A 23,419-nucleotide genomic window follows, 5' to 3' on the forward strand; every position below is an offset into this window, starting at 1 on the left:
CAAGGATCATTTAATTCATGATTGTGTGGAGAAATGACAGAAAATATCAATGAATGAATCCATCAATAATCAAATGATGATTGATTGACTGACAGACTATCTGACTGAAGCAGGATGTTACTTTACAAGAGTTGGAGGACATTCAAAATCTGAAATGAAAAAATGAATCATCACAGACAGCCTCTTGTAACTCAATTTCACATGGAAGCCCTGAGAATATTTCAAAGTCAGTTGTGAATCAATCATCACATGTATCCCAGCCATGCCTTACAGTCCAACAGTTTTTGATTACTCAAGGTTAGCTATGTACCAGGCATTATTATCAATGCAATCACAGCACCAGTGTCTCAGATGTTAGCGAACGTCCGTCATCTCATCCGAAGCACCTCTTCATTGGCAATCTTGACCAGGGTTCTGAAATCGATCTCAATGTGGCTCCTCCAGAAACGACGATCCCGTCCCCACACCTGGGCCGGGTAGCACGGGCTCGGAATGCCCTGGAGAATGCGGGCCACTGCGCGGCCGCTGAACGTCCGGTCGTGGTTCAGGCTGATGAACTGCCGAATGGTCATGCGGACGCGGCTTTCATCGGCAACACCATCCTGTTGAGAGAACAAGAAACAGGGCTGACAGATGAGAGACTGGAAAGTCAAGACTAGCACCACAACAAGTACCATTAACTCTTGTACCCCTTTCAAACTGTTTGGTAGTCAGGGTGTATGTAAAGTTCTGGCTTGAACTGAGCCTAGTTGACAAGTGGCTTAAACCTAAAAAGACTGGGGGGGGGGGGCAGATTGAGCCTCCCCCCTTCGACATTTTTCATAATAAATCTGTAATGTAAAAATCTCGGGGCGCAACGTTTCATGACTTCTTTCTTTTAAGTTTTGCACAACTTTTGAGACCAAATTCGCGACGCAAGGGTACGCGGCTCCGAATTCACGCAATATTTTGTAAGTGCATGTCAGACCCAAAATTGCTCAATAATGTGATTTCATGTACGAATCCAATCCAAATTCTGTTTCTAGCCAAAATTCATACATGTATCATTATCTTTACTTTTCCTGATTAAAATCAATTAATTTCATGTTCTTTATGATTGGAATAGTGTCGCCAATGATTTCCATAAAAAAGATTTAGAAAAGAGTCGAAAACAATGAAATACATAAGAAATTCCCTAGCACAGAAGCTGGGAGAAAAGCTTTCTATTTTGGGAGATCTAGAATACTTTTAATTTCTGTTATTTTTTGTGAATGTTTGGGGACACTTCCCAAATGAATGTACCACAATGCTCTAAAGTGGAAAATCACCTGCAACTGCTTTCACTTTAAACAGTGCTGGACTGCCGCTGAAATGCATCAACACAGGGTTAACCCTTTCGGTACTAGGGACTTTGGACAGTGTGAACAATGTTATGGAGTTCTTCTGTGAGAATTTGCACTCAAAGTACATAAAGGGTTAACGGCACTTGATAGAATATTCCTCACCTTCTCCACCCGAGGGTTCTTGGCCTTGGTCACGTCCAGCTCGTCCACAAAGTACTTGACCAGCTGACCCCTAAGATGGTCACTCAGCTCGGCATCCACTTCATCGCAGCACTCCATGTAGGTCTCCTTGGATACACTGGAGGAGGAGAAGCAGTGTGAGGCAGCAAGACGGAATGAGGCTACACTGACATTTGCAAAGGTCATGTTCACTGGGTATTGCATCTCTAAACTCTCATGCTAAAATTACAGAAATGAGTTTTCTCTCAAAATTGATGTACATCTGATTGGGCAAACTAACAAAAATGGTTGGTGTATGGGGCAGTACTGAAACCCTCTAGTGCCTCCTTGCTAATCTCAACTCAGAAACTGGAAGAAGAAAATAGAGTAAGGTTTCATATGGTGGGCATAGTGAGCATACTCCTTTGGAGAATTCACATTGTAGAGTGGTGACAGGTGTAAAGGTGAATGTTCTGTTCCATGGCTTTGATTTCATCTGGTGGTCCCTATAGACCACTATACCATGTGATTTTAAAGTACATCAGCAGATACTACTTTTTGATCTTCTTTTTTTTTCGACATTTTTATACAGTTTCATTTTCTATGAAGAATACACATTCCCACGACCTGTTACTGACATATATTAAGGGTAATATCATTCCTTCTGCTTTCTGACAGAGGTCAGTCAAGCGCTCTTTCATTATGCTAGAATAATGAGAATATGTTGAGATCTCTTTATATCTTGTTTATATATTTGTCCTGCATTGACATCAAGAACTGTTGTAGTCTTCTCATCCAATAATGGTGGCACCAACATAACTTTTGAACAGATTGCTTAATTTTCCACAAACTTCATTAATATGTTCTACTAATATTGCTGCATTCACTCAATCCACATTTATTTTTGGGGTATCATTCATCTACAAGTTTATTTTGTTTTGTTTTGTTTTTTAAACTAAACTCACCTCTTGAGTGTGGAATATATAGCATCAAGCTGACCCAACTCTCGCCTCTCGAGGTCCTCCACCCTGCCATGGAGGAAGTCAACCACTCCATCCAGCTGGACATCGGTCAGGTTGCCTTGGCAACGGAAGGAGAAGGCCAAGTCGGAGAACTCCACCATCACCCCGGTCTTCACCCATCCTGATGGCGACGAATACGTGGAGAGAACGAAAACTGAATACAGTTGTTTGAATTTATCTCTCCCTCAAGTACTGCAGGAGGTGGCATATAACTCTTGTATAATTTTGAACAAAACATATTTGAGGGTGAAAGTTGGCAAAGTTTGTTTTGAACAATGGATAAGGCAAATTTCTTCTTTCCTCTGGAGACCATGTGTGCAATTTTTTTTTAGGCTTTGTTTTTCAGTAATCTTTATTTGATTTCTATAAATTTACATAACAAAACATTCATCTTGAATGTATGCAACCATATTCAATCAACAATGACTAATCAAATGAAAAACAATCAATCAATACAATATAATAAAAAACACATACACGCACACATATAAAAAAACATAAAATCATAGACAGACTAGTGTATGTGGCACTGCTACCGGCACCATTAAGTAACAAAGATTTGTCTTGAAAGCTAATTGACAAAATATTAAAGTCAAAATGGTGTCCTTTCTTGAAACTCCCTGCATATTGTTGGCAATATTAATAATTGTAAAAACATAAATTTTTGCAGCATTAAACTTCCATAAATTGCCAGTGGCATTCAATCCACTGTGTAAAAAAAAATCCTTTAGCATTTTACTTTTGCCAATCTCAGCTCCTCGCGAAATTCATGAAAGTTTCATGCATGCGAAAATTTCTGGTTTTACAGTACTTGACACCGTTGAAAGCCTGACTATATAGTTTACACGACTGCTTTACCTCTTAACTTGTCATGCTTCCATTGGAGCTGCCTGAGTTCTCGCTTGACCGGCTGGACGTCCCAGCCCATGGCACTGGCCAGATCCACCACATCGAAGGTCAGCGAAGTCCGGCCATCGTCCTTGTCGGCCTTCCTCTTGCCGTTGATGCGCTCCCTGGCCAACGCCGCCGCCACTGCGGGGCTCTTGAGGGCGGTTTCCCGCAGCTGACGTGGACCCCCGTAGAAGTTGAGGGTGCACGTGGCATAGGTGTGGGGCGAAGTGACCAACCAGCCAGCCGGATGTAGCTCAAGATAACACATCAGAGTGGCAATACCTGATTGAAACGCATTTAAAGATCATCATAACAGTGGAAAGATTAAAAAACAAGCTCTCCCTGATATATGTGCGGATGTAGTGAATGCAGCAATATTAGCAGAACACATTGGTTAAAGTTTAAGGAAAATTAGACAATGCATTCATAAGTTTGTGATGTCACATATGAAGAAAGATAAACTCCTCAAAAAAAGTTCTGCAATTCAAGTTTGTGGGGTAATATATCTCTTGTTGCTTCATGATCATACGTAAATGTGGTATCATTAGAAAGCTTGATTATTCCTCTTTACAATGATGTGCCATCTGCTGTGATTATGTAATCATGGCATGTGCAGTACTCTTGAATATAGGGCAGAGTCTGCATTGAAATGTTGTAAAAAGCATCTTGTGAAGATGCAATGTGTTTTGAAAAGTGCCCAGATGACAGTGCATGTCTTGCATGAATGTGTGCCAGTGCTGCAGTTTACTGAGTGGTCGTTTGTGAGATTTTAAAAAAATGCCATGCTTATCAAATCTCCTAAAGGCCCAAGCAACTACAAGCAGGTGTACCCCAAAAGGATGTTGCCACCTGGTTTGGGGTGAGCGCAAGCACCACATCAAGACTGTGGGTGAAATTTCTTGAAATCAGGGAAGTTACAAACAGACCAAGGAGTAGACGTCCCCCCAAAACAACCCCGCAAGAAGAACGGTATATCACACTGTCTGCATTAAGGAACAAAGGCTATCCGAGAGAAGTCTGCGAGACAGATTTGCTAGGCGATTTGGCAGAAGATTGTCTGATCAGACAACCAGGAACTCGCTCCACGCAACAACTTGCGTGCTCGCAAAGATATCAACTCATAAGTCTCCATCTGACCCTTTAAGTAATCTTCACTGCATTTCCTTTCTAGTATTGAAATAAAACTCAATGAACTCTATTCTTGACATCAAAATATTGCAGTGTTAATAACAGAGCAATGATGCCTGGGCATCACCGTTTCAGGCAGACACATGAAATCCTAAAATTCCATAACTTTCTTATTTCATGTCCCAGTTTAGTGAAGCTTTTATTGAATCCATTTGTTTGATTTTTATTCTTCAAGTTAATGTCAACCTGCACATGGATTAGAGGTCAACATTAAAAGGACTTGCTACTCCTGGTAGTCAGTTATTCTACAAATCATCAGCAGTGTTCCTATCACACCCTCAAGTTCTATACCTCTGACCTGTCATCTCTAAGATATACTAATTCCCAAATCTTTTCACTCGTTGAGGACGGGCTGATATTGCTACAACAAGCATTTCCTATAGACCCCTGCCTGAGAATACTTGGGACTTGTCCTCAATGGGTTAATGTACAGTATATCCAGTTCCTTCTGAAGGAACTGGATTGCCATCCATACTGTTAATGTTATGAGGAAATTGCTAGAGTTCATAGTGAATGAACCAAGAAAGGGAGGACGACCGACAAGGAAGATGTGGAAGAGACTGGTAGAGGAAGAGCTCTGGAAAGTTGACTTGAGACAGGAGGATGCCCGAAATGAGGCGAGATGCCAAGAAGAAGCAAGGGTAATTACTATCCAGCTAGATACTGGTTAGTGATAAGGTTAGAGTAAAGATTAGGGTTAGGGTTATGTTTAGGGTGAGAGTTTTGGTTAGGGTTAAAATTAGGTTCAAGATTAGGATTAGGGTTAGGGTAAGGGGAAGGCTGGGGTAATTGCCCTAAACCCGTCAAGGAGGTCTGAGAGCGGTTGCTGTTAGAGAGAGGTAAATCTTGCCATTCCCGTTCATCAGGGACAAACCCGGACCAAAACTTGGTGATGCTATTACACATTGGTCAAGATGCTGTTTATAATGTTGGAAGCACTTGCATATCCATCCATTTGTGAGATATACAAGACTGACGATGAGTTGGAAATCGGCAATCATGTTGACCATACCTTCCTCCTTGATGTCCAGTTCCTGTACGGTGGCGTCCACTGGAATCGCGATGGCGTGGCCTGGACACGCCCCTTGTCTCTCATCTTCTTGGTCTAGGTGATCAGCCTGACAAGGAGATGAACCAATGGACCATTGTAAGTAAAATATGTCGCAAAGCAATGACCGGAAGCCACAGTAAACAATTAAGTATATGTCACCACATCTAGCAAGATTGGTTCCAAAATATGTTACACTTTATTGTGTCAATCTTTAAACCAGAATACTTATGATAAGTCATCTCCAAGAGAAATGCGTTTTTATGAATGATAAGACTTGTTTGCCTTCTCCACCTTTCACACTGGCAGGAAGAGTGCTTCAGAAGCATCATTGCAGACTTAAACTCCTAGTATAAATGGGGCATCAAACTGGCTTACCTCTGCCAGTCCTGTCGGTTACATGTTTAAATGCAATGTCCATAGGATCTGAGGCTGGTGGTCCCTTGACACAGCACATACACCAACACACATCCGATAATAAATGCACTCTAAGGTAACATGCGTGTGTCCAAGGTACATCTATTTCACACTTGTTTTTAGTCCATGGTTTTAAGTCAAACCATTGATTGGATTTAATCTACCTTTGTGACTTTAGACCCTTGTAACCATAAATGATTTTGCAAGCATGCTTGCAACTGAGTTCAAAATTTGCTCAGAAGGCAATAGACTAATGAAGCATCTAAAGATTCATCTGGAAGAAACGTGGTAAAACTGACAAGAAAATCCAGAGATGACTTTCATTATTGTTGCTCCATCAAGAAACAGACACTACCAGGAAACTAAAACTGGATGTCTGTCAGAGTGTTAAAAGTGTTATTTGCCAATAAAATTGCCGATGATTAAGTATATATGTCAGGGTGGCAATCTAGCTCTATATACTATGCATATTCACTGAAGGACAAGGTAATACACCAGGAAGATAACATTGTGATGATACTTAGTATCTGTGTGGTCTCCATGGAGATGAAACAAAGCCCTCTCACTTACCTCGCCAAGCCTTCGAATCTGATCACACTTGCAGGGTCTGAAGATCCTCTTGACTAGCTTCTTGATGGTGTAGCGGTCCACGGAGTTGCCATGGGTGTGTCTTCGCAGCTCCCAAATGTCACTCCCCTGGCAACACAAGGACCAATCAGATGTATGTTCAAAGCATTGTCTTGCAGCAAAAGTAAATGCTTAGACAGTAGTCTAATTGACATTTCTTTTGATAGCTTACGACAGAGAGTACACTTATGATTTAAAGGTCCTGTTTACCTTAGGGAGCAGTGATTTTAAAAATGTTCAAGATATCACATTTGATGCATAAGTGTAGGTTAGTTGTATCACGAAACATCCTGCCATATAAAATTTTTGCAATAAAGCCTAAAATATAAGGAGATATCACTATTTTTCCCGATAAATCATAATTGCAGACGGTTTAGTCTGGAAACATTCTTATTATAACTATTGTTCACATTTTGTATGTTTAACAATACTTAAAATCGAATATACTGATTAAAATTTTTACATTGGTTGTTTCTAGCCCTAACTCAAATTTTTGAACTATTTTGAAGCACTAATGCTGGTTTTTTGTTTCACCTGCAAATGGTAAATTATGCCTTTAACTTATTTATTACTAAACCTACAACTTAATAAGCCTGAGAATATGAGTGACGTGTCTCAAACAATTCTTTGATTGGTGAAGGATACAATAGGAGGTTTTAACATCTAAACACTTGATTACATCACGCTTTCTGTTAACTGACCGTTCCGTCCAGAAAGATGTGACAGTGGGCTGGTAGGCCGTCCCTGCCGGCCCGCCCTATCTCCTGCACGAAGCTCTCAAAGTTTCGTGGGAGGTTGAAGTGGATAACCGCTCTCACATCCGCCTTGTCCAGTCCCATCCCGAAGGCTACCGTGGCAACCACAATGCGCAGTGAGCCCGACATGAACCCGTTCTGTACTCTCCTCCGCTCTGCTGCCGACATGCCAGCGTGGTACGCCTCACAGCTGTTGGCCTCAACCTTGGCTGGCAAACAGGCACAAAATAATAATGATCATGATTGTTTTCTGAAGTAAGCAATCACCATCACTCACTGTCATTTGGCATTCCATTCATGACCTAACTGATGACCCCCCACTAAACGTATTTTCCTCTCATATTTGTTTCTCTTGACAAGAAAATCCTAAAAAGCCTGTGCAAAAGGGTGTCTAGACCTAGGCAGAGAAAACATAAGACTTTCATGAAATCGTTCTTTCTCATAAACATAGTGTTGAGCTGAGAAGAAATTGTTGTTTTTTTTGCAGCTGTTATCATAGACAGCATATCAACAAAATAATCTCACTGCAGCATTTCTTCAAAAGAATCAACCACATCCAAATCTCTCTTCATATGTCTGCCTGCCTCTATAACCCAGTGTGATGTCTATCACAATATATGGCCATAAACTGTCATTACAGTGTGGGTTCTGAGGATATACATAATATTATTGTACCAACAACCAGCTTTCAGAATCTACATCTGTAGTAATGACCGATAATGATTAAAAAAAAAAAAAGGAATGGGGGGGGGGGGGGGGCTTAAAGGGTTTGATAACAAACACAAAATAAACTTACCAGATGCGGTAGACTTCTTGGCTCTAGATCTCTTCCGATAAGTCTTCTTTTTGGCCTTTTGACTGGTCTCTTTCTCCTCCTGCTTTCCTGCCTCATCCAGAGCTGCCCCATTGGCCTCATCCTCTTCTTCCGGATACTGGGTTGGGTCGCTCTGGAGACAGGTTCGGATGAGGGATGACACTCTCTCTGTCTCCTCCCGCCTGATACAGTAGATGATGATGGACCTCAGCCGCCTGAACCGCTCCCCCTTAAGCAGCTCAATCAATGCCTGCCAGATGGGAGAACAAACCGTACATGTCAAAAGTTACTACCATGGGTAATTAGGTGATACGCTATCAGCGTATCACCTATTATGTTTGTCAAAATCTTTCTTTCATTCTGCCATATTTTGTGGACTGTATATCTCAACAATGACATAACGGAATAACATGACATTTTCAGTCAACATATCTTATAAACAATATCTAATGACGATAAAATTTTCATGACAATAACTTTATATCTATGCCGTCATCTCGGCGCCATTTTGTGATTTTCAGACAATGTCATTTGATCGATCATAACTTCATATCTAAATGTCATTTCTTTATCATTTTCGGTAGACATAAAGTCACGACTGATCGTGCTGTACAATGCTAATCACACAGGTCATCATGACGCGTGTGTCATGATGTTGTATGATGTTGTATGGAAAATCATGAAACGTATATCCTCTGCTTCCTCACCCTCTCTCGGTCTAAGTCCTTGGAGACGGACAAATGGAGGTTGCTAGGCACTGAGCATCCCCGTATGACCGCCCCAGGCTGGTCAGCAATGCCCAGATGATGGGCCACACTGTCCGAAGTGGTCCTGGTTGCTGTAGCGGTCAGGGCTAATATACATCGGACACCTAGTCTTTCCTTCAGCACCTGCACTCAAAGTATTCCCAAAGATAGAAAAAGTGGTGTGGAGTCTACCTTGTAAGTACCCTGTCCCAAAATGTATAATTATTGCATAGTGAGCAATATTTTCTTTGACATGAAAACCACAATGACAAATGTTCCTAAACTACAAAGTGATGGTCTAAATGCCACGTTATAAAGCACTTTTTGTATTTTGATAGTCTATGCCCTGGGAACTGCATCCTTAGCATGTTGAAAAAAAAACAACAACAACAAAAAACAAAACAAAACCGAAACAAACCTTAAATGTCTGGTTTATTTCTAATGCTTAATCAAGTGTTATTACTCAACCTTTTAGATTCCCAGCATACCAATCTTTTTAATCCATCAATATTGCACACACAAAAAAATCTACACAGAGGTTTTTAGAAAATTACACAACAGTCCTCTCCAAAAGGTACAACTGCATAGATTTCCTTATGTCCGTTGCATTTTGTGGTGCTTACTGTATGTTCAGTGTATTTTGCGGTGTTTCTATTTTCACGACTTTCACAAGTTGACTAATATTTTTGAAAACAAGAACTAATGAAAATATTGCCTTCTGTAAAACAAATGCTTTGTATGATGTACCCAAGGTGTGAAATCACTACTTTTTCAGTTCTAAAGTGATATTTCTGTCTCATTATGTCAATTTGGTTCTTGATCTCAAAAACTCCCAAAATTATTTCTCAAGTCCCATTTTGCAACATATATGGAGTATCAAATATATAATAAGTTCCATTTTGCAATGTGTATGGAGTATGAAATATAAGACCCATTCTGTCGTCAACAATATGCAAATTGATATTACATAATCTTCCTGTGCAGAAACCACAAGCTTTTTATCTTTATTATTTGACATTCAGAAGTCAGCAGGAAACACACCTTGCACAGCATGAGGTAGGAAGGCCGGAAGTTGTGGCTCCACTCGGAGATGCAGTGGGCCTCGTCCACGCAGGCGAAAGCAATGGGGGGCATCTTGGAAGGGTGTGGCAGGCAGTTTGCGCCCCCTCCCACCACCGCCTCGGGGGAGACCAGCAGAACTTGGACCTTCCCTGCTTGGATCTCTGCCAGAACCTTCCATTATTATCAAGGGAAGATGATACAGTGAATGAGGTATTAGTGTGTAGCTTGTTAACTAGTAAAGGAAATTGGCACTACTCCGATGTTGAAAATGAATTTCACGACAGATATGGCGACATATATTTTTTTACATGTCTTGCACAATAGCTTGGTCTGATTGTCAGGCAGCAGCATCTTTCTTTTTACTAGCATGTTACTGTTTTAACCTTAGCTTGGTGTATTAGCATGCTGCATAAATTCCCTCAACATCAGGACCTTCATAATTTGAGTCACTATGCCTGACACACACACACACATGCACACACACACACACACACACAATAAAGCATCACAGGAAAAACTCAGTCGTCAATGATCTATTCAAGCACAACATGATAAAAGTTTTGCTTGTCAGATATACCAGGGTCCCAAATATTGCTACATTTTGTACATAACTTTATTCCTATAAGATGCTTCCAATCTGTGTTTAAAGACAACAGGAAGAATACTATCAATAGCCACCATCATTTCTTCTTTCTTGCCCTTTTTTTTGGGGGGGGGGGGGAGGGGAAGGTATGCATATGACTTCATATTGATTTTCATTTGTGACTTCTGTAAAGAAAAGAGAGACAAGGGAATTAGTTTCAAACAGGGGGAAAATGTCAAAATTGCCATGACATGTGCTAACCTTTTCCCTCTGAACTTTGGTCATGTGACTGTGCAGCCTGGCCCCCTTGAGACAGCGAGGGAGCCCTATAACCTGATCCTCCATGAGGGAAACAAGGGGCGAAATGACGAGCGTGATGGCCGGGCTACGCTTGCTGTACATGTGGGCCGGCAGCTGGTAGCACAGGGATTTGCCCGCTCCGGTCGACAGCACGACCAGAGTTGAGAGACCTGGAAAGAGACATGCATCGGCTCCTAATTACTAGCCCACCTTTATCAGATGTTTCTCAAAAGAATGTACCAGTAATTCATAAACATAGAAGCAGCTAGGATTAGACATTTGAATTGACTGGTTTAGGGATTCAGAGGGCACCGAAAAGTTAATCAGTTTTTGCCAAGAATTACACAGTCTTGGCAGAGATTTACCATCAAACCCACAGTCGTAAGCCATAAAAGAATGTGGCTAAACGTGTGATGCACAATGCGTGCTCTGAAACACTGATCAATGACAGTGCACCCAAATAGAGACATGAAGTTATGACCACCACAATACATTTATTGTTTAATGTGCATTCACTTCTAGATATATGTGCATCAAATATATATCATAAGCATATTTAAATCTGAAAAATATTGTGGCTGAAAACACATTTCCAAGCATCATCACTTTGATACCCAAGAGGTTTAATACCCCTTTCCTTTAATTGGAGAAAGTGAGAGTTCTTGTATCTTACTGAGGAACAACATTCAGGCATAGGGCGAAAAAAAAAAAATTGTTGCATTGGCGTAACATGAGATTTTCAAATAGGGTCGGTCGGGCGGATTTTTTTTTTTTTTTTTTTTTTTTTTTGCTACCTGCATTTTACGTGTAAAACTCGTGCTCAGCTCAGTAAACAGTTACAACTGCTGCACCGAATGTGCTGTGTTCATCTGTTCTACAAATCATTTATGAGGCCGATATTACTGGAATTATACCCCTTCACAGAATTTAAAGATGTTGAAATCCCTATCCTGAATGTTTTCACTTCATATTTTACTATTTTGACTTAGATAAGATAGATGCAAATTGACCCATATGTACGATCTTTTCATCGCACACGGCGATCTCTATTACAGTCCCACATATACAGATTCGTGTAAGTTCTCCACACAAGAAACCTATGGCAAAACTGTGCACAATACATCGCAGTCTGAATGCTACGTATACACTGAATAAATCTTGTTAGAGTACGTGTACGTGTCCGTGTTGGAAACAGATGACGTACTGATCAAGGAAGGCTTATGCGAGGCGCTAGATCTCTCCCTCGTACATCCGATACTGTATCCCCAGAGCCGTTTCCACTTCCGGGTTTGTGCGATCGCAATCAACAAGATATTTGATATCGATAGCAAAAAAAAAATAATAAAAAAACATGGGGTCGGCGGAATTTTTAGGGTCGGGCGGGTTACGCCAATGCAACAATTTTTTTTTTTTTGGCCTAGTGGGCACAGCTTACACTAGTCAATACCACCTGTTGACTGAGAAATTCTGGCCTTGATAAAGAATAAATGAATAAAATTGAGTGTTGCTATGGCAACCAGCAGGGCATCCTCCTCACCTGACAGGATTCTCATTACGGCTTGCTCCTGGCCTGGTCTGAAGGACTCATAGCCCATTGTCTTCAAAGCAGTGTATACAGACTTGGGTGTGGCTGAGACGGCAGGTGCGGAGCATAATAAAGGAGTGAAAACATACCTCATGTAGTTAAGTTCTTCGCACCAGGTAAGTGTAACAAAGTGTTAAAATATGTTCTGCTACGATTATAATGAAAACTGATGTTTTCTTCACATCAAGATCAAATGACAGTGACATTCAATTTCAAATTAAAAAAAAAAATTAAACTGAATTTGCATAGATACTGGTGAGCTACTAGTGAACGTGACTTTGTGGTCTTCGAGGACTTGCTAGTTTGAATAGGGAATCATGCTTCTCTCCTATTCAATCTCACTTTTTATCTCAGCTTGATAGGAACTAAAAAACTTGTAACGTTTGGGAAGGAGCATTACACTTACTATCTGGTACGCCCTCTGGGGTTGGCTCAAAGAGAGGCTCGATGGATGGGGGCGGAGCAGAATGCTCAAAGACTGGCGTGGCGACACTCAGTGGCTCAAACTTGTCACCACGCCCCTCGTCACTGAGGTTTCCTGCGAGTATGAGGATGGGGACACACCACACTTGATTTCACAAGTTCCTGAGTTCTGCCAAACTGCAGAAATTATGACAACTTGAGGGTACTGGATCTCCAATGATCAGAACAATGCATTTGTGAAGATAAGATTCTTTTCTGAGAATAAACGCCAAAATCTGTGCCTTACGCAGGTTATGTGATGCAACAAGAAAATTGTGGTAAAGAGTTGCATAATGAAGGCAGCATAATGAATTAAAGTCTACATATGCCCTGTCCTTGCAAATACAGCCTGCAATCTTTTGTGCTCCTGTTGCAGAGTATCAAATTTTGTTCTTTCTTTCTTTGGTCAAAACCTCTCATTAAACACATTGCATACATGTATTGTGCTGCTAGGTCAGGCACATGAGTTTTTATGGTATAATCTTTTGCAAGAAAATAAGGCATATAGAGCAAATATGTCCACTAGGATATCTGCATTTTATGGTGATCACATTTTACATTGGTATTAACAGGAAATCATTCTAGCTGCTCAAGTAAATTGTATCAGTATTCTAGTTTGATCAAATATCCCAATGCTTGCACAACAAGCACATTCTACGATCTATCCTTCATCAAAGGAGAGCTTTTTGTGTGAAAGCTTTCCACCCAACCCCATGTTATACCCAAACTGAATCTTTGTAAAAGATGTCCCAATGTTGAAATGAATTAAGTTATGCAAACAAGTCCAGATTTGGAACCAACATCTCCTAACACGCACATGGAGAGTTCCATTCCAAATTTGGCAATGTCATGGGAAGATCCTGTAAAACCAGAAACATTCGCAATATGAAACTTTCTCACATTTCTACTAGCATTAAATGCATTGAGAAGACAAAAACTTTCGCGTGCATCTCACTTTCACAAATCTTGGCTCCTCACAAAATTTTTGAACGTTTTGTGCATGTGAAAATTTCTGGTTAAAGACGTGACTGGAAGAAGAGAGAGAAAAACGATACGAAAAGAAAAAGAAAAGGAGAAAAAAGAGAAATGGAGAAAAGAAAAGAACAGAGATAAGAAAAGAAAGAAGAAGAAAGAGAGAGATACATGTTCACTCCACCTGGCTGCGGTTTGGCACCGATGGCAGAGAGAGCTGCCTCCTCCAGAGTGGGCAGCGGTCCCATCACACTCTCAGCATCCTCTGGCTCCTCCTCATACTGCTTCCTGGCTGGTCCCGCCCCTGCACGGCAACGATCAAAGAGGAGAGAAGTTTGGCAAAGAATTACAAGATCAGCAAGGACTGTCATCTGATAAGGCCAGTGCACCATCATAGGTTTGCAGAAAATGTGTGAACTGTACTTTGAAAATAGAATATTGATTGCTGTAATTCTTTCTGTTTAATCTTATTTCATAGAAAGAGCATGTTTTTTTCTATTGTGAGAAACACATTGATTATGCGATTAAGAATAACTTGGTATGCAAGGAAGGAGGCAATGTATATACCCACAGCAAACTGACATTTTTCTCTGGTGCAGTCTGTTTAGGGAAGATACAAACAACACACCTCTAATGAAAATGCCAACTCCACAACACACCTCTGATATGAAAATGCCAACCCCACAACAGACATTATAATGTCAAAGTTCTGCCATACACATTCAACACAGCACAGTTCAATATTGCAGTATAATAAACCAGAGGTAATAGTCCGTCCATGTGATTTCTGGACAGTTCAAAGCCATCTGGGTTTCAACACACATCATCACACATGTCTTCCTGTTAGCCTTTCCACAGTAATGTCAATGATAAATCACACTCATGTTGATCTGTTACAAGCAAATTTGTACTCCATATTTTTCAATTCCCAAAACTCTTCATTTGCATAGTTCCTTTAACCCGTTGATGACGAGTCACGAGAATGCTTGGGCAGGTGTCTATGGGAAATGTGTGTTGTAGCAAAATCAGCCCAGTCCAACAGGTGAATGGAATATTCAACAATAACATAAGCATTGGTATGATAGAAACATGAATATCTGTATAAAACAAGATCCTCATTGACCTGCTGTATTCTTGGCATTCAAGATAACTATATCACAGATATCATGTGGATAGTCTTGGTAGGTAGTACCTGTACATTTATTGGCCCAGTGTCCGGTACCACCACATTTGAAGCACTTGTCTGTATCTTTCCTTGTTCCTCCCATTCTCCTCCCTCCTCCTCCTCCTCCTCCTCCTCTTCTCAAGTTGCCACCTCCGGTCTTCTTCTTCCACTGCATCCTCTTATAGGCCTCGCCCCTCATGCCCCGCCCCTTCCTCCTGTAACTCTTGGTCAGCATGTCCAGCCGCACATAATTTTCATTGAGTCTTGGGTTGGGTGCCGACGCTTTTCTGGGAGTAGAAAAGTGAATATTAGGGACAAGATGTCATCAAAGGTACCCTCCAGGACAAAACAAAATTCATCTCCTGCTATTCATGGTCATGCATCCAAGGATGCATGAAAACTGCCAGAAAATCTAAACTAAACAAAAGTGAATTGTATATCGAATTTGGACAAATGGAACAGGAATTTTGCAGGGTACTTATCATGCGCCAAGTCCACATGACTAATGTGCTCAAGGTGTAGTGGGAAATAGTGAATTATGAAATTAAAAAAAAATCATTACAAGCACATGTACATGGAAGTATCTAACAGAATGGAACAATGAGAATAGGTGTGTGGCATTCTTTGCCTAGTTCAACATAAGGACAAGAATTAAAAAAAAAAAATAGCACATAGTGATAGATACATTGGATAATTCACTATCATCAACATAAAATCTAAAATTCAACTGAATGTAATCTTGAACACTCCTGTCAAGTATTAGCACCAAAGACTATGCAAAACAAGTACAAACCCTGAAGCAGATGCAGTCTTTTTCTTCTTGACTGGCACAGGAGAACCATCTTCACTAGCATCGCTGCTTTCCTTCCCTCTCAGTTCGGAGTCCTCCCCCACCTCACCACATTCCGCCACATGCACATCTGCCCTTCTCTTCTTAGCCGGACGCGAGGCTCCAGGTGACGGACCCGGCCTCTTCTTACTGGCATTTGCAGTTGAATCGTCCTTCAGCGAGGGAGTTTTCGATGTTTTCTGTTCAGAAATCGTCTCCTCACAATGGGACTTTACATCTGATGGCAAGGAATCTCTGTTTTCACTAGTGCTCAAAACCATGGCTTGAACTTCTTGTACTTTTGAATTTCTTTCATGCATCCCTCCACCTGCTCGAAGAGAGCAACTTTGACTGCTCAGATCACTATCCTGTGAGGATGGGCCATTCACTTCGTGCATTTCTGCTTGTCCATGCTTTGAATTTGGGGAATAACCTGACTCCTTTCTACCCAGTGTCTTGCTCTGCGGTGTGGGACATTTTCTGGCAGGCTGTTTCTCTGCAAAGCTGCAACTATCCTGAGAATCATCCAAGACAACACTGTCTTTAGATTGACCTGAATAATTAGGAATGTCATGAGAATCAGTTTGAGAAGGTTTTCTACTCCTATCACTCGATGTTTCAATTCTCTCCTTTAGCTCATTTTCTTTCTCACACCTTCCCAGCCAGTCTTTCTGCCAGGAGTGTCTCCGAACTTTCTGCAGGCCGGGAGAAAAAATTCCACCGATATCGGGGTTTGTCCTCTCCTTGGTTCTGGACCCAAACTTGATGGTCCCTGTGCCTACTCTGGGGCCAAAGATATCTTGAACTGCTGGAGGAGTTTCTTCCGTCTCCTTATCAACTGAAGCTATGTCAGATCTCTCTGTCTCTGACGCTTTGCAGGATTCATCTTTTGACCAAAAGCTTTGTCTGCTCGAAAACGGTTGGACCATTTTAGGGCTCTTCCATGTCTGCACAAGACAAACACACAAACAAACAATGAAACAAACAAACAAATAGTGAGCTTTAGATCCTAGTCTTCTCATCAAGCTGTTTCTCAAAACAGATAGGCATACAAATAATAGGTTGTACATTGATACTTCGACCAATCTCTACAATGTGCAGGGCACCATTTCATGAAAGTTGTTAGCCCTGACAAGTTGTCAGTCTCTTGACCATTTCAGTCAAATCCTTTTTTCTTGGCTTTGATTGGCTGAGAAGCTCTCGTCCCTGACTGTTACTATGGTAACTGTTAGAGACTGACAATTTGTCAGGGCTGAAAACTTTCATGAAATGGTGCCCCGATAACATATGCCTTGCAAGTCTGAATGGCAGTTCAAGGATACAACATTATACACACAGCAAGACCCAGAGAAGTGCATGAAACACATTTAACACTCTCTTACTGTATCCTACTATGACAGTTCATGTGTGTGAGCAACTGGGGTCTTTTGAAATGTCATGTTGCATGCCATATTCTTGCATTATGTACATCATTCGCAACACATTCAGCAACCAGTGACTTTATCAAAAGAGCAGTCTTGCCAACCACAAAGCTACAGCAAATTAATTTGAATCATCAATACCAAAAAACAAAAATAATAATAAATAAATAAAAAATTGTAGATGTCTCAGTGAGAGCATGTAAGTTTGGTTTACATCTAGTCTTGAATTTTCTCATGATCCAATTTTTGCAACTGACAGTTTATCGCATTTTATCAAAGACACATCATAAATCTTGCATTCTGCTAAAAAAATGATGGCACACATCAACACATGAAACAACAAAACAATGATTGATAAGCGGGGAATAAGTCGAAAAGCTCACTGAATATTTCTTCTCTGTATTGGAGTGGAGTTTCTTGCTGTACAACTTCATGACTGACTCCTTCCTCTCTGCATTCCTCACTAAAGTCTGTTTCTTCCCCGCTGGACTCTTCCTACAATCCTTGTTCAGGTGCGCACCCCAGATGTCTTGGCTAGGGTTGTCTTGGGGTTTGGAGCAGTCTGTGGCTGGTGGCACGGTGGCATCAGCTTGATTGCTTGGAGGGTTGCCATGGCGACTCGCTGGAGGATCACTATCATGATTGGCAGGATGGTCACCGTGTTGACTTGCTGCACTCTCTGCTGACCGTCTCTGGCCCCTTTTGAGTTTGTTGTATTTTGAGTAAGAGTCTGTTGGCAAAAATAAGATGTGTTCTTGATTATCTACCATTCAAGAAGCAGCTGACATTTCATCATTATCTCTGTAGCATCCACTGCACTCAATCTTAACAGGTCTTCGATGAGTCTTCACTTGTATAAAGCAGTGGACCCACCAATTAACCCATTGAGGATGAGTCCCGAGTATACTCGGGCAAGCGTCTATGGGAAATGTGTGTTGTAGCAAAATCAAACCATCCTCAACGGGTTAAGGCAAGACAAAGCATTTATACAGTACCATAGTAGACTGTGTTGTTATTTAAGCCTGCTGGTCAAAGAGGAATTGTCATTGAAAGTATCAGCTAGTACACACACACACACACACACACATGGGATACATCATTTTTAATAGTGGATATGCAAGTACAACGTAAACCAGTGACAAAAAGACAGCAATGTGCTAATAGTTTGAAATGCACCCAAAATCGATCCTGCACGCAGGATCAGGGTGATCATAAAGAATTAAATGGCACTTTTCATAAATTTTGCATGATATAACTAATTCAGAAAAAAAAAGTAACAAACATGCAATATTTTGTTATCATATTGTCTGGCTGCACTGATATTGTATAAAGAGTAGTCAGATACCTTTGACAACATAAACATAACTGACAGTCAGAGAAATCAAACACATGGGTATTAAAGCTACGTTGATCACTCAGTTGAACATGAAAACTTAGTTGTGTAAATATTTAAAGCTTTACAATACCTTGAATACTGAGAGGCGCTTTTGCTATGTCATCCTTGGTAGGCTTTCTGTCGTGATCTTGCTTGAAATGAGCTTCCCACACTTTCAGCTCCTTCCGAAGGTTCAGGAGTTCCTTACTACAATCATCCATTGCAGATCTCCTTACAGTCGTGCCAACATTGTGAACCTTCTGGCCAGGGCACAGGAGTATAAGAAACAGGACAATTGTATGTGACCACATAAAAATCAAATAGATGTTATCTGTTAACTCTTTATGTGCCATGTTCGCACGTCTGACTCAGACGACGGCGTGCCAACTTCGCATATTCTGCTCAAACGCACAAACCCGCTCAAACCAATCGATAAATCGCCAAATGCCACAGTACAATGAAAGCGTTTCTCGCGATTCCGTTTCTCTCGTCTATAGCTTGCATTTTATGTGGCGATTGACTAACAAGCAGTGTTTCATACTGGATATGCGTGCAAATTCTTAGTTTCTTTAAGGTAATGTAGTTACTGGGCATTTGAAAGAAAAGCAATCATAGATTTGTCATAGAATTTACATCGATGCAAAGCATGACATTTTCTCTACAAATTTGCTCACTTCCTCTGCTATTTAACATAAATCTTTAAAAGTTATACAGATTAGAAAAACAGAATGTTTTCTCAACGCATGACTACGTTGGTATCTCAGAATAATGTGGCACACGGGGGGGGGGGGGGGGGGGGGGTTCCACCATGGCACATAAAGAGTTAAGAGCAATATATTATAAAAATGCCAAACTCTCTTTTGAGTCTTCTGTTTTCGCAATGTAATTTGGTAATTTTGTGCTTTTGAAGCCACTTCACATTTGTAAAAGTACCTTTCAATGTCATCCCTGATTTACCAAATGTTTAAAATATGGGAATGTAAACATACACAAAGTACACACAAAATCTGACAATGGCTCGTCATTGAGCTAGAATGCTTCTCTTCTGAAGTACTTGTTTACTTAGGCCGAGGCTCCTACTACTTGTCTCTGCAGAGTATACATGACAGTGTGGAAGGGTACTCTCAGTCATCTCATAGGAAACATGCACAGCTGAACTACATCGAATATTACAGCAATTAGTTAACAGAACTACTTGACTTTATTAAGGTGCAATTAAAAAGAAAGAAAGAAAAATGATGGCTCCAATATAAACGGTGGGTGGTGCTGGCAATGGCAATACTCCTTACAAAATAGTCCCTTCAGTGTAGGCTTCAGCAGTTTGTACCCGGTCTAATTGTTATACTAAACATTTGCTAGACTGGTTGAGAAGCTGGCTGGTTGGCCAGGCATCATTTGGTACGATTAAGATCAGAGCAGCACTTTACAGTGCAGCTCCGATCGTGTGAACTCCCGATCATTCAAAATGGCCATCAGTGAAAGATGATGTAGCCCTACAGTTCGCATACGCTGCATATATTATAATATTCTTCTTCTTCCACTTCTTGTTTACTGTCCAACACCCCTTAGTAGGGGCCAACCGTTTTCGGTTAGTTGTGAATTGTGTATGTCAATATCGATAACAGACATGAAGTCTAATTAATGAAGATTGTCTCTAATGAGTTTGAGGTGACAAAAATGATGTCAAGTATCAAAACTCAACGTGATCGACATGTTCGCTTTGTGTTCGCTTTGACTTTGTGTTGTGCCATCCTGGTAGTGGGTAGTATAGTGGTACATAACCCCGTCGTGGGGCGCTGTCCGTATGGGGTCGCTGCTGCGGTTTAAGGACAAGTTCACCTTAATAGACATGTGGGTTGAGTGAATTCAGCGATATTAATAGAACACATCAGTGAGAGTTTGAGCAAAATCGGACAATCCGTGAAAAAGTTATGAATTTTTGAAGTTTCTGCTCAGTCACGGCTGGATGAAAAGACTACTATAGCTTGTGATGTCACATGAGTACAACGATATAGAAAGAATAAAGAAAATTTAACATTAACATTTAACATTTAACGTATTTCCATTTTTCTCGCATAACAAAAGAACAGTCGACTTCTCTTTCAGAAGGCAGGGGAAATAATATTACCCTTAAAATACGTCAGTAGCAAGTCAAAGAAATGTGCATTTTATTCAAAAGGTAAAGTTTTGTGAAATTCTCTTTTATTTTCCTTATAGTTGTACGCATGTGACATCATACACTGTAGTAGTCTTCTCTTCTCTTCCAGCAGTTACTGCGCAGATACTTAAAATATTCGTATCTTTTGAACATATTGTCCAATTTTCCTCAAACTTTCACCGATGTGTTCTACTAATATTGCTGCATTCTCTCAATCCTTATGTATATATTGAGCGTTTTACGGCGCAATTGTGGCATGAGTGTGTTTTGTGATACAATGAAACCATACATACACATCAAATGTCGTAATTCAAACACTGATGAAATCACTGCTACCAAAAAAGGTAAACTGGCACTTTAAGTGGTACAGACTATGACAGACAGCCCGGCCCGGCCCTGTCGCATTTTTACAGCAACTTGGCTGTGTTAGTTAGCCTACTTGGTAATTGTTGTATGATTCTATATGAACAGCGCAGCGCCAGATTGTCATAGGATTCGATTCCGCACTATGGCATGGGACTACTATATATCACCAGTCCCAACTGCATTTTGCAGCTGCATTTTGCGCCCAGCAGCTGCTGAGCGGTAGCGAACCGCCGCTCGCCCGCCCTTGATCCAGCTGCCCTACCGTTTAATAGCGCAGATTTGTTGCATGTTTATGTATGATGAGTAGCAATCGTGTACGTGTTGTGCGCTCGCCAGGACTGAAGTAAATTTACCGCCACCGAGTATCTACACGCAGTACAGTAGACCCTCCTAGTCGTCATTCGTAACTGCAGCATACAGAGCTTTCCCTTAGGATTTCACTTCCAAAAACTGTGACCAGTCTTTGCTTATATACAAAGTATGATTTTTATGCCACAAAGAAGTCAAATTACCCCTGCTGAAGCTACTTACGTGCAAATCTTCTGTCACTCCTTTCCGCGAGCATTTACGTGCGTTGCAGTTGTTCAATCCAATTGTCCCGGGAAAATCCGTCTTTGTCCTCGTTCAAAATATATTGTGTCATTGGGTCAGTTGTTTACTTTTATTCGTAAATCTAGTCCATATACTAGTAAAACAATATTACTATTAACTATTATTATTATCATTATTACTATTATTATTATTGTTATTATTATTATTATTATTATTATTATTACACATTATAATCATTCACATAATTGTTTTAATCATATATTTTCATCCTCAATCATTATTGTAACAATATTCGGATATTGCCTGTTTAGATGAAAGACAATATCCCCACAGGAGATATATTTTTAGAGATTCTATTTTCCCAGTGCTGACAGAAAATGTCTTTAGAGAAAAATATGACTCCCATTACTGACTGACCAGTGACAAAGCAGTGTTTGTTTGGGTTTGTTTATTATATACATAGTATATCTATGGTGTACATCATCATCCTCCCCACATAATTGGATTTAAAACCATTTGTTATAATATATGTGTGTGTATATATCATATGTTTATAACTTTTTGCACACAATTTGTGAAAAAGACAGAAGTAGGCTTATGCAGCACAAATGTCTTCTTCTGTTTATACCCCTGTGTGTATAGGCATATATATATATATATATATATATATATATATATATATATATATATATATATTAATAATGATGTCACAATAGAGGAATGCATTAAATGCCAATTGCCTTGATTTTAATTCAAAATCTGAATTTTTGGGGGCCTCCCCCTTCATCAGGGATGAAAGTGCTGATGAATTCATTAGCACTTTTATCCCTGGCAAAGGGGGAGGCCCTAAAACACTCATATTTTGAATTGAAATCAAGGCAATTGGCATTTAATGCATTCCTCTATGATTCCAACTTCATATGTATATATATGTGTGTGTGTGTGTGTGTGTGTGTGTGTGTGTGTATGAATGTGTGTGTATATATATATAGTATATATACTATATATATATATATAATATATATATATATATACATATATTAGTTGGGAATGTGATTCAGGAAGCATAAATTCCACTGTTGCTTGCAATAAGAAATTTAATTGACTGTGACCTGACTTTTAACCTGTGTCTCAAAAAATACAATCTCTACGTGGTACTGTCATTCATGTTCTTGGTTTCCTTTGATGATGCTGCAAATTAATTGTCCTCCAGTTACCACAGCAACAAGAAAATTGAATTCCTGACACAACACACAGACATTGAATGCACAACATATATAATGCCCTACATTACCCAATGGATTAATTCTTCACAGACACTCTTTCCTCAATATAGAATAATACCATTCAACAAAAACAAAAAAAAACAAACTATGTATGATATCATATCAAATAAACAAGGCAGACACTTTATTGGTAAAACAGCCAAAAAACCCTTCACTTGTTACAAGACAAAAAGTGCAAAACAAAAAGGTATCATCACTTTGCAATTATACTCGAATTTATGTGTCATAACATGGTTCTTCTAATGACAAGCCAATGATACACCATAGCAAAAGCCAATATGTATTTAATTTTATTATACATAAGAAAAAATATT

The 23,419-nt window shown here is 40.1% G+C and overlaps 1 protein-coding gene across 1 annotated transcript; it reads right to left on the reverse strand.

Moving 5' to 3' along the window:
- Positions 1-368: 368 nt before the first annotated feature.
- Positions 369-18,964, reverse strand: LOC139725198 (ATP-dependent DNA helicase Q4-like). The gene is made up of 18 exons (XM_071636291.1): positions 18,835-18,964; positions 17,752-18,098; positions 15,912-16,894; positions 15,146-15,405; positions 14,138-14,257; positions 12,926-13,057; positions 12,472-12,564; positions 10,896-11,104; positions 10,031-10,222; positions 8,951-9,133; positions 8,226-8,493; positions 7,376-7,638; positions 6,606-6,743; positions 5,595-5,700; positions 3,362-3,676; positions 2,447-2,624; positions 1,485-1,620; positions 369-602 (listed from the first exon to the last, which is right to left on the reverse strand). Exons 1-18 carry the CDS (start codon positions 18,962-18,964, stop codon positions 369-371), a joined length of 4,287 nt encoding a protein of 1,428 aa, XP_071492392.1.
- Between the last annotated feature and the right edge of the window lie 4,455 nt (positions 18,965-23,419).

Source organism: Diadema antillarum, unplaced genomic scaffold, assembly GCF_040938485.1.
Source record: "Diadema antillarum isolate AM-2024a unplaced genomic scaffold, OU_Dant_1.0 seq00000024_RagTag, whole genome shotgun sequence".
Classification (NCBI taxonomy): Eukaryota; Metazoa; Echinodermata; class Echinoidea; order Diadematoida; family Diadematidae; genus Diadema; species Diadema antillarum.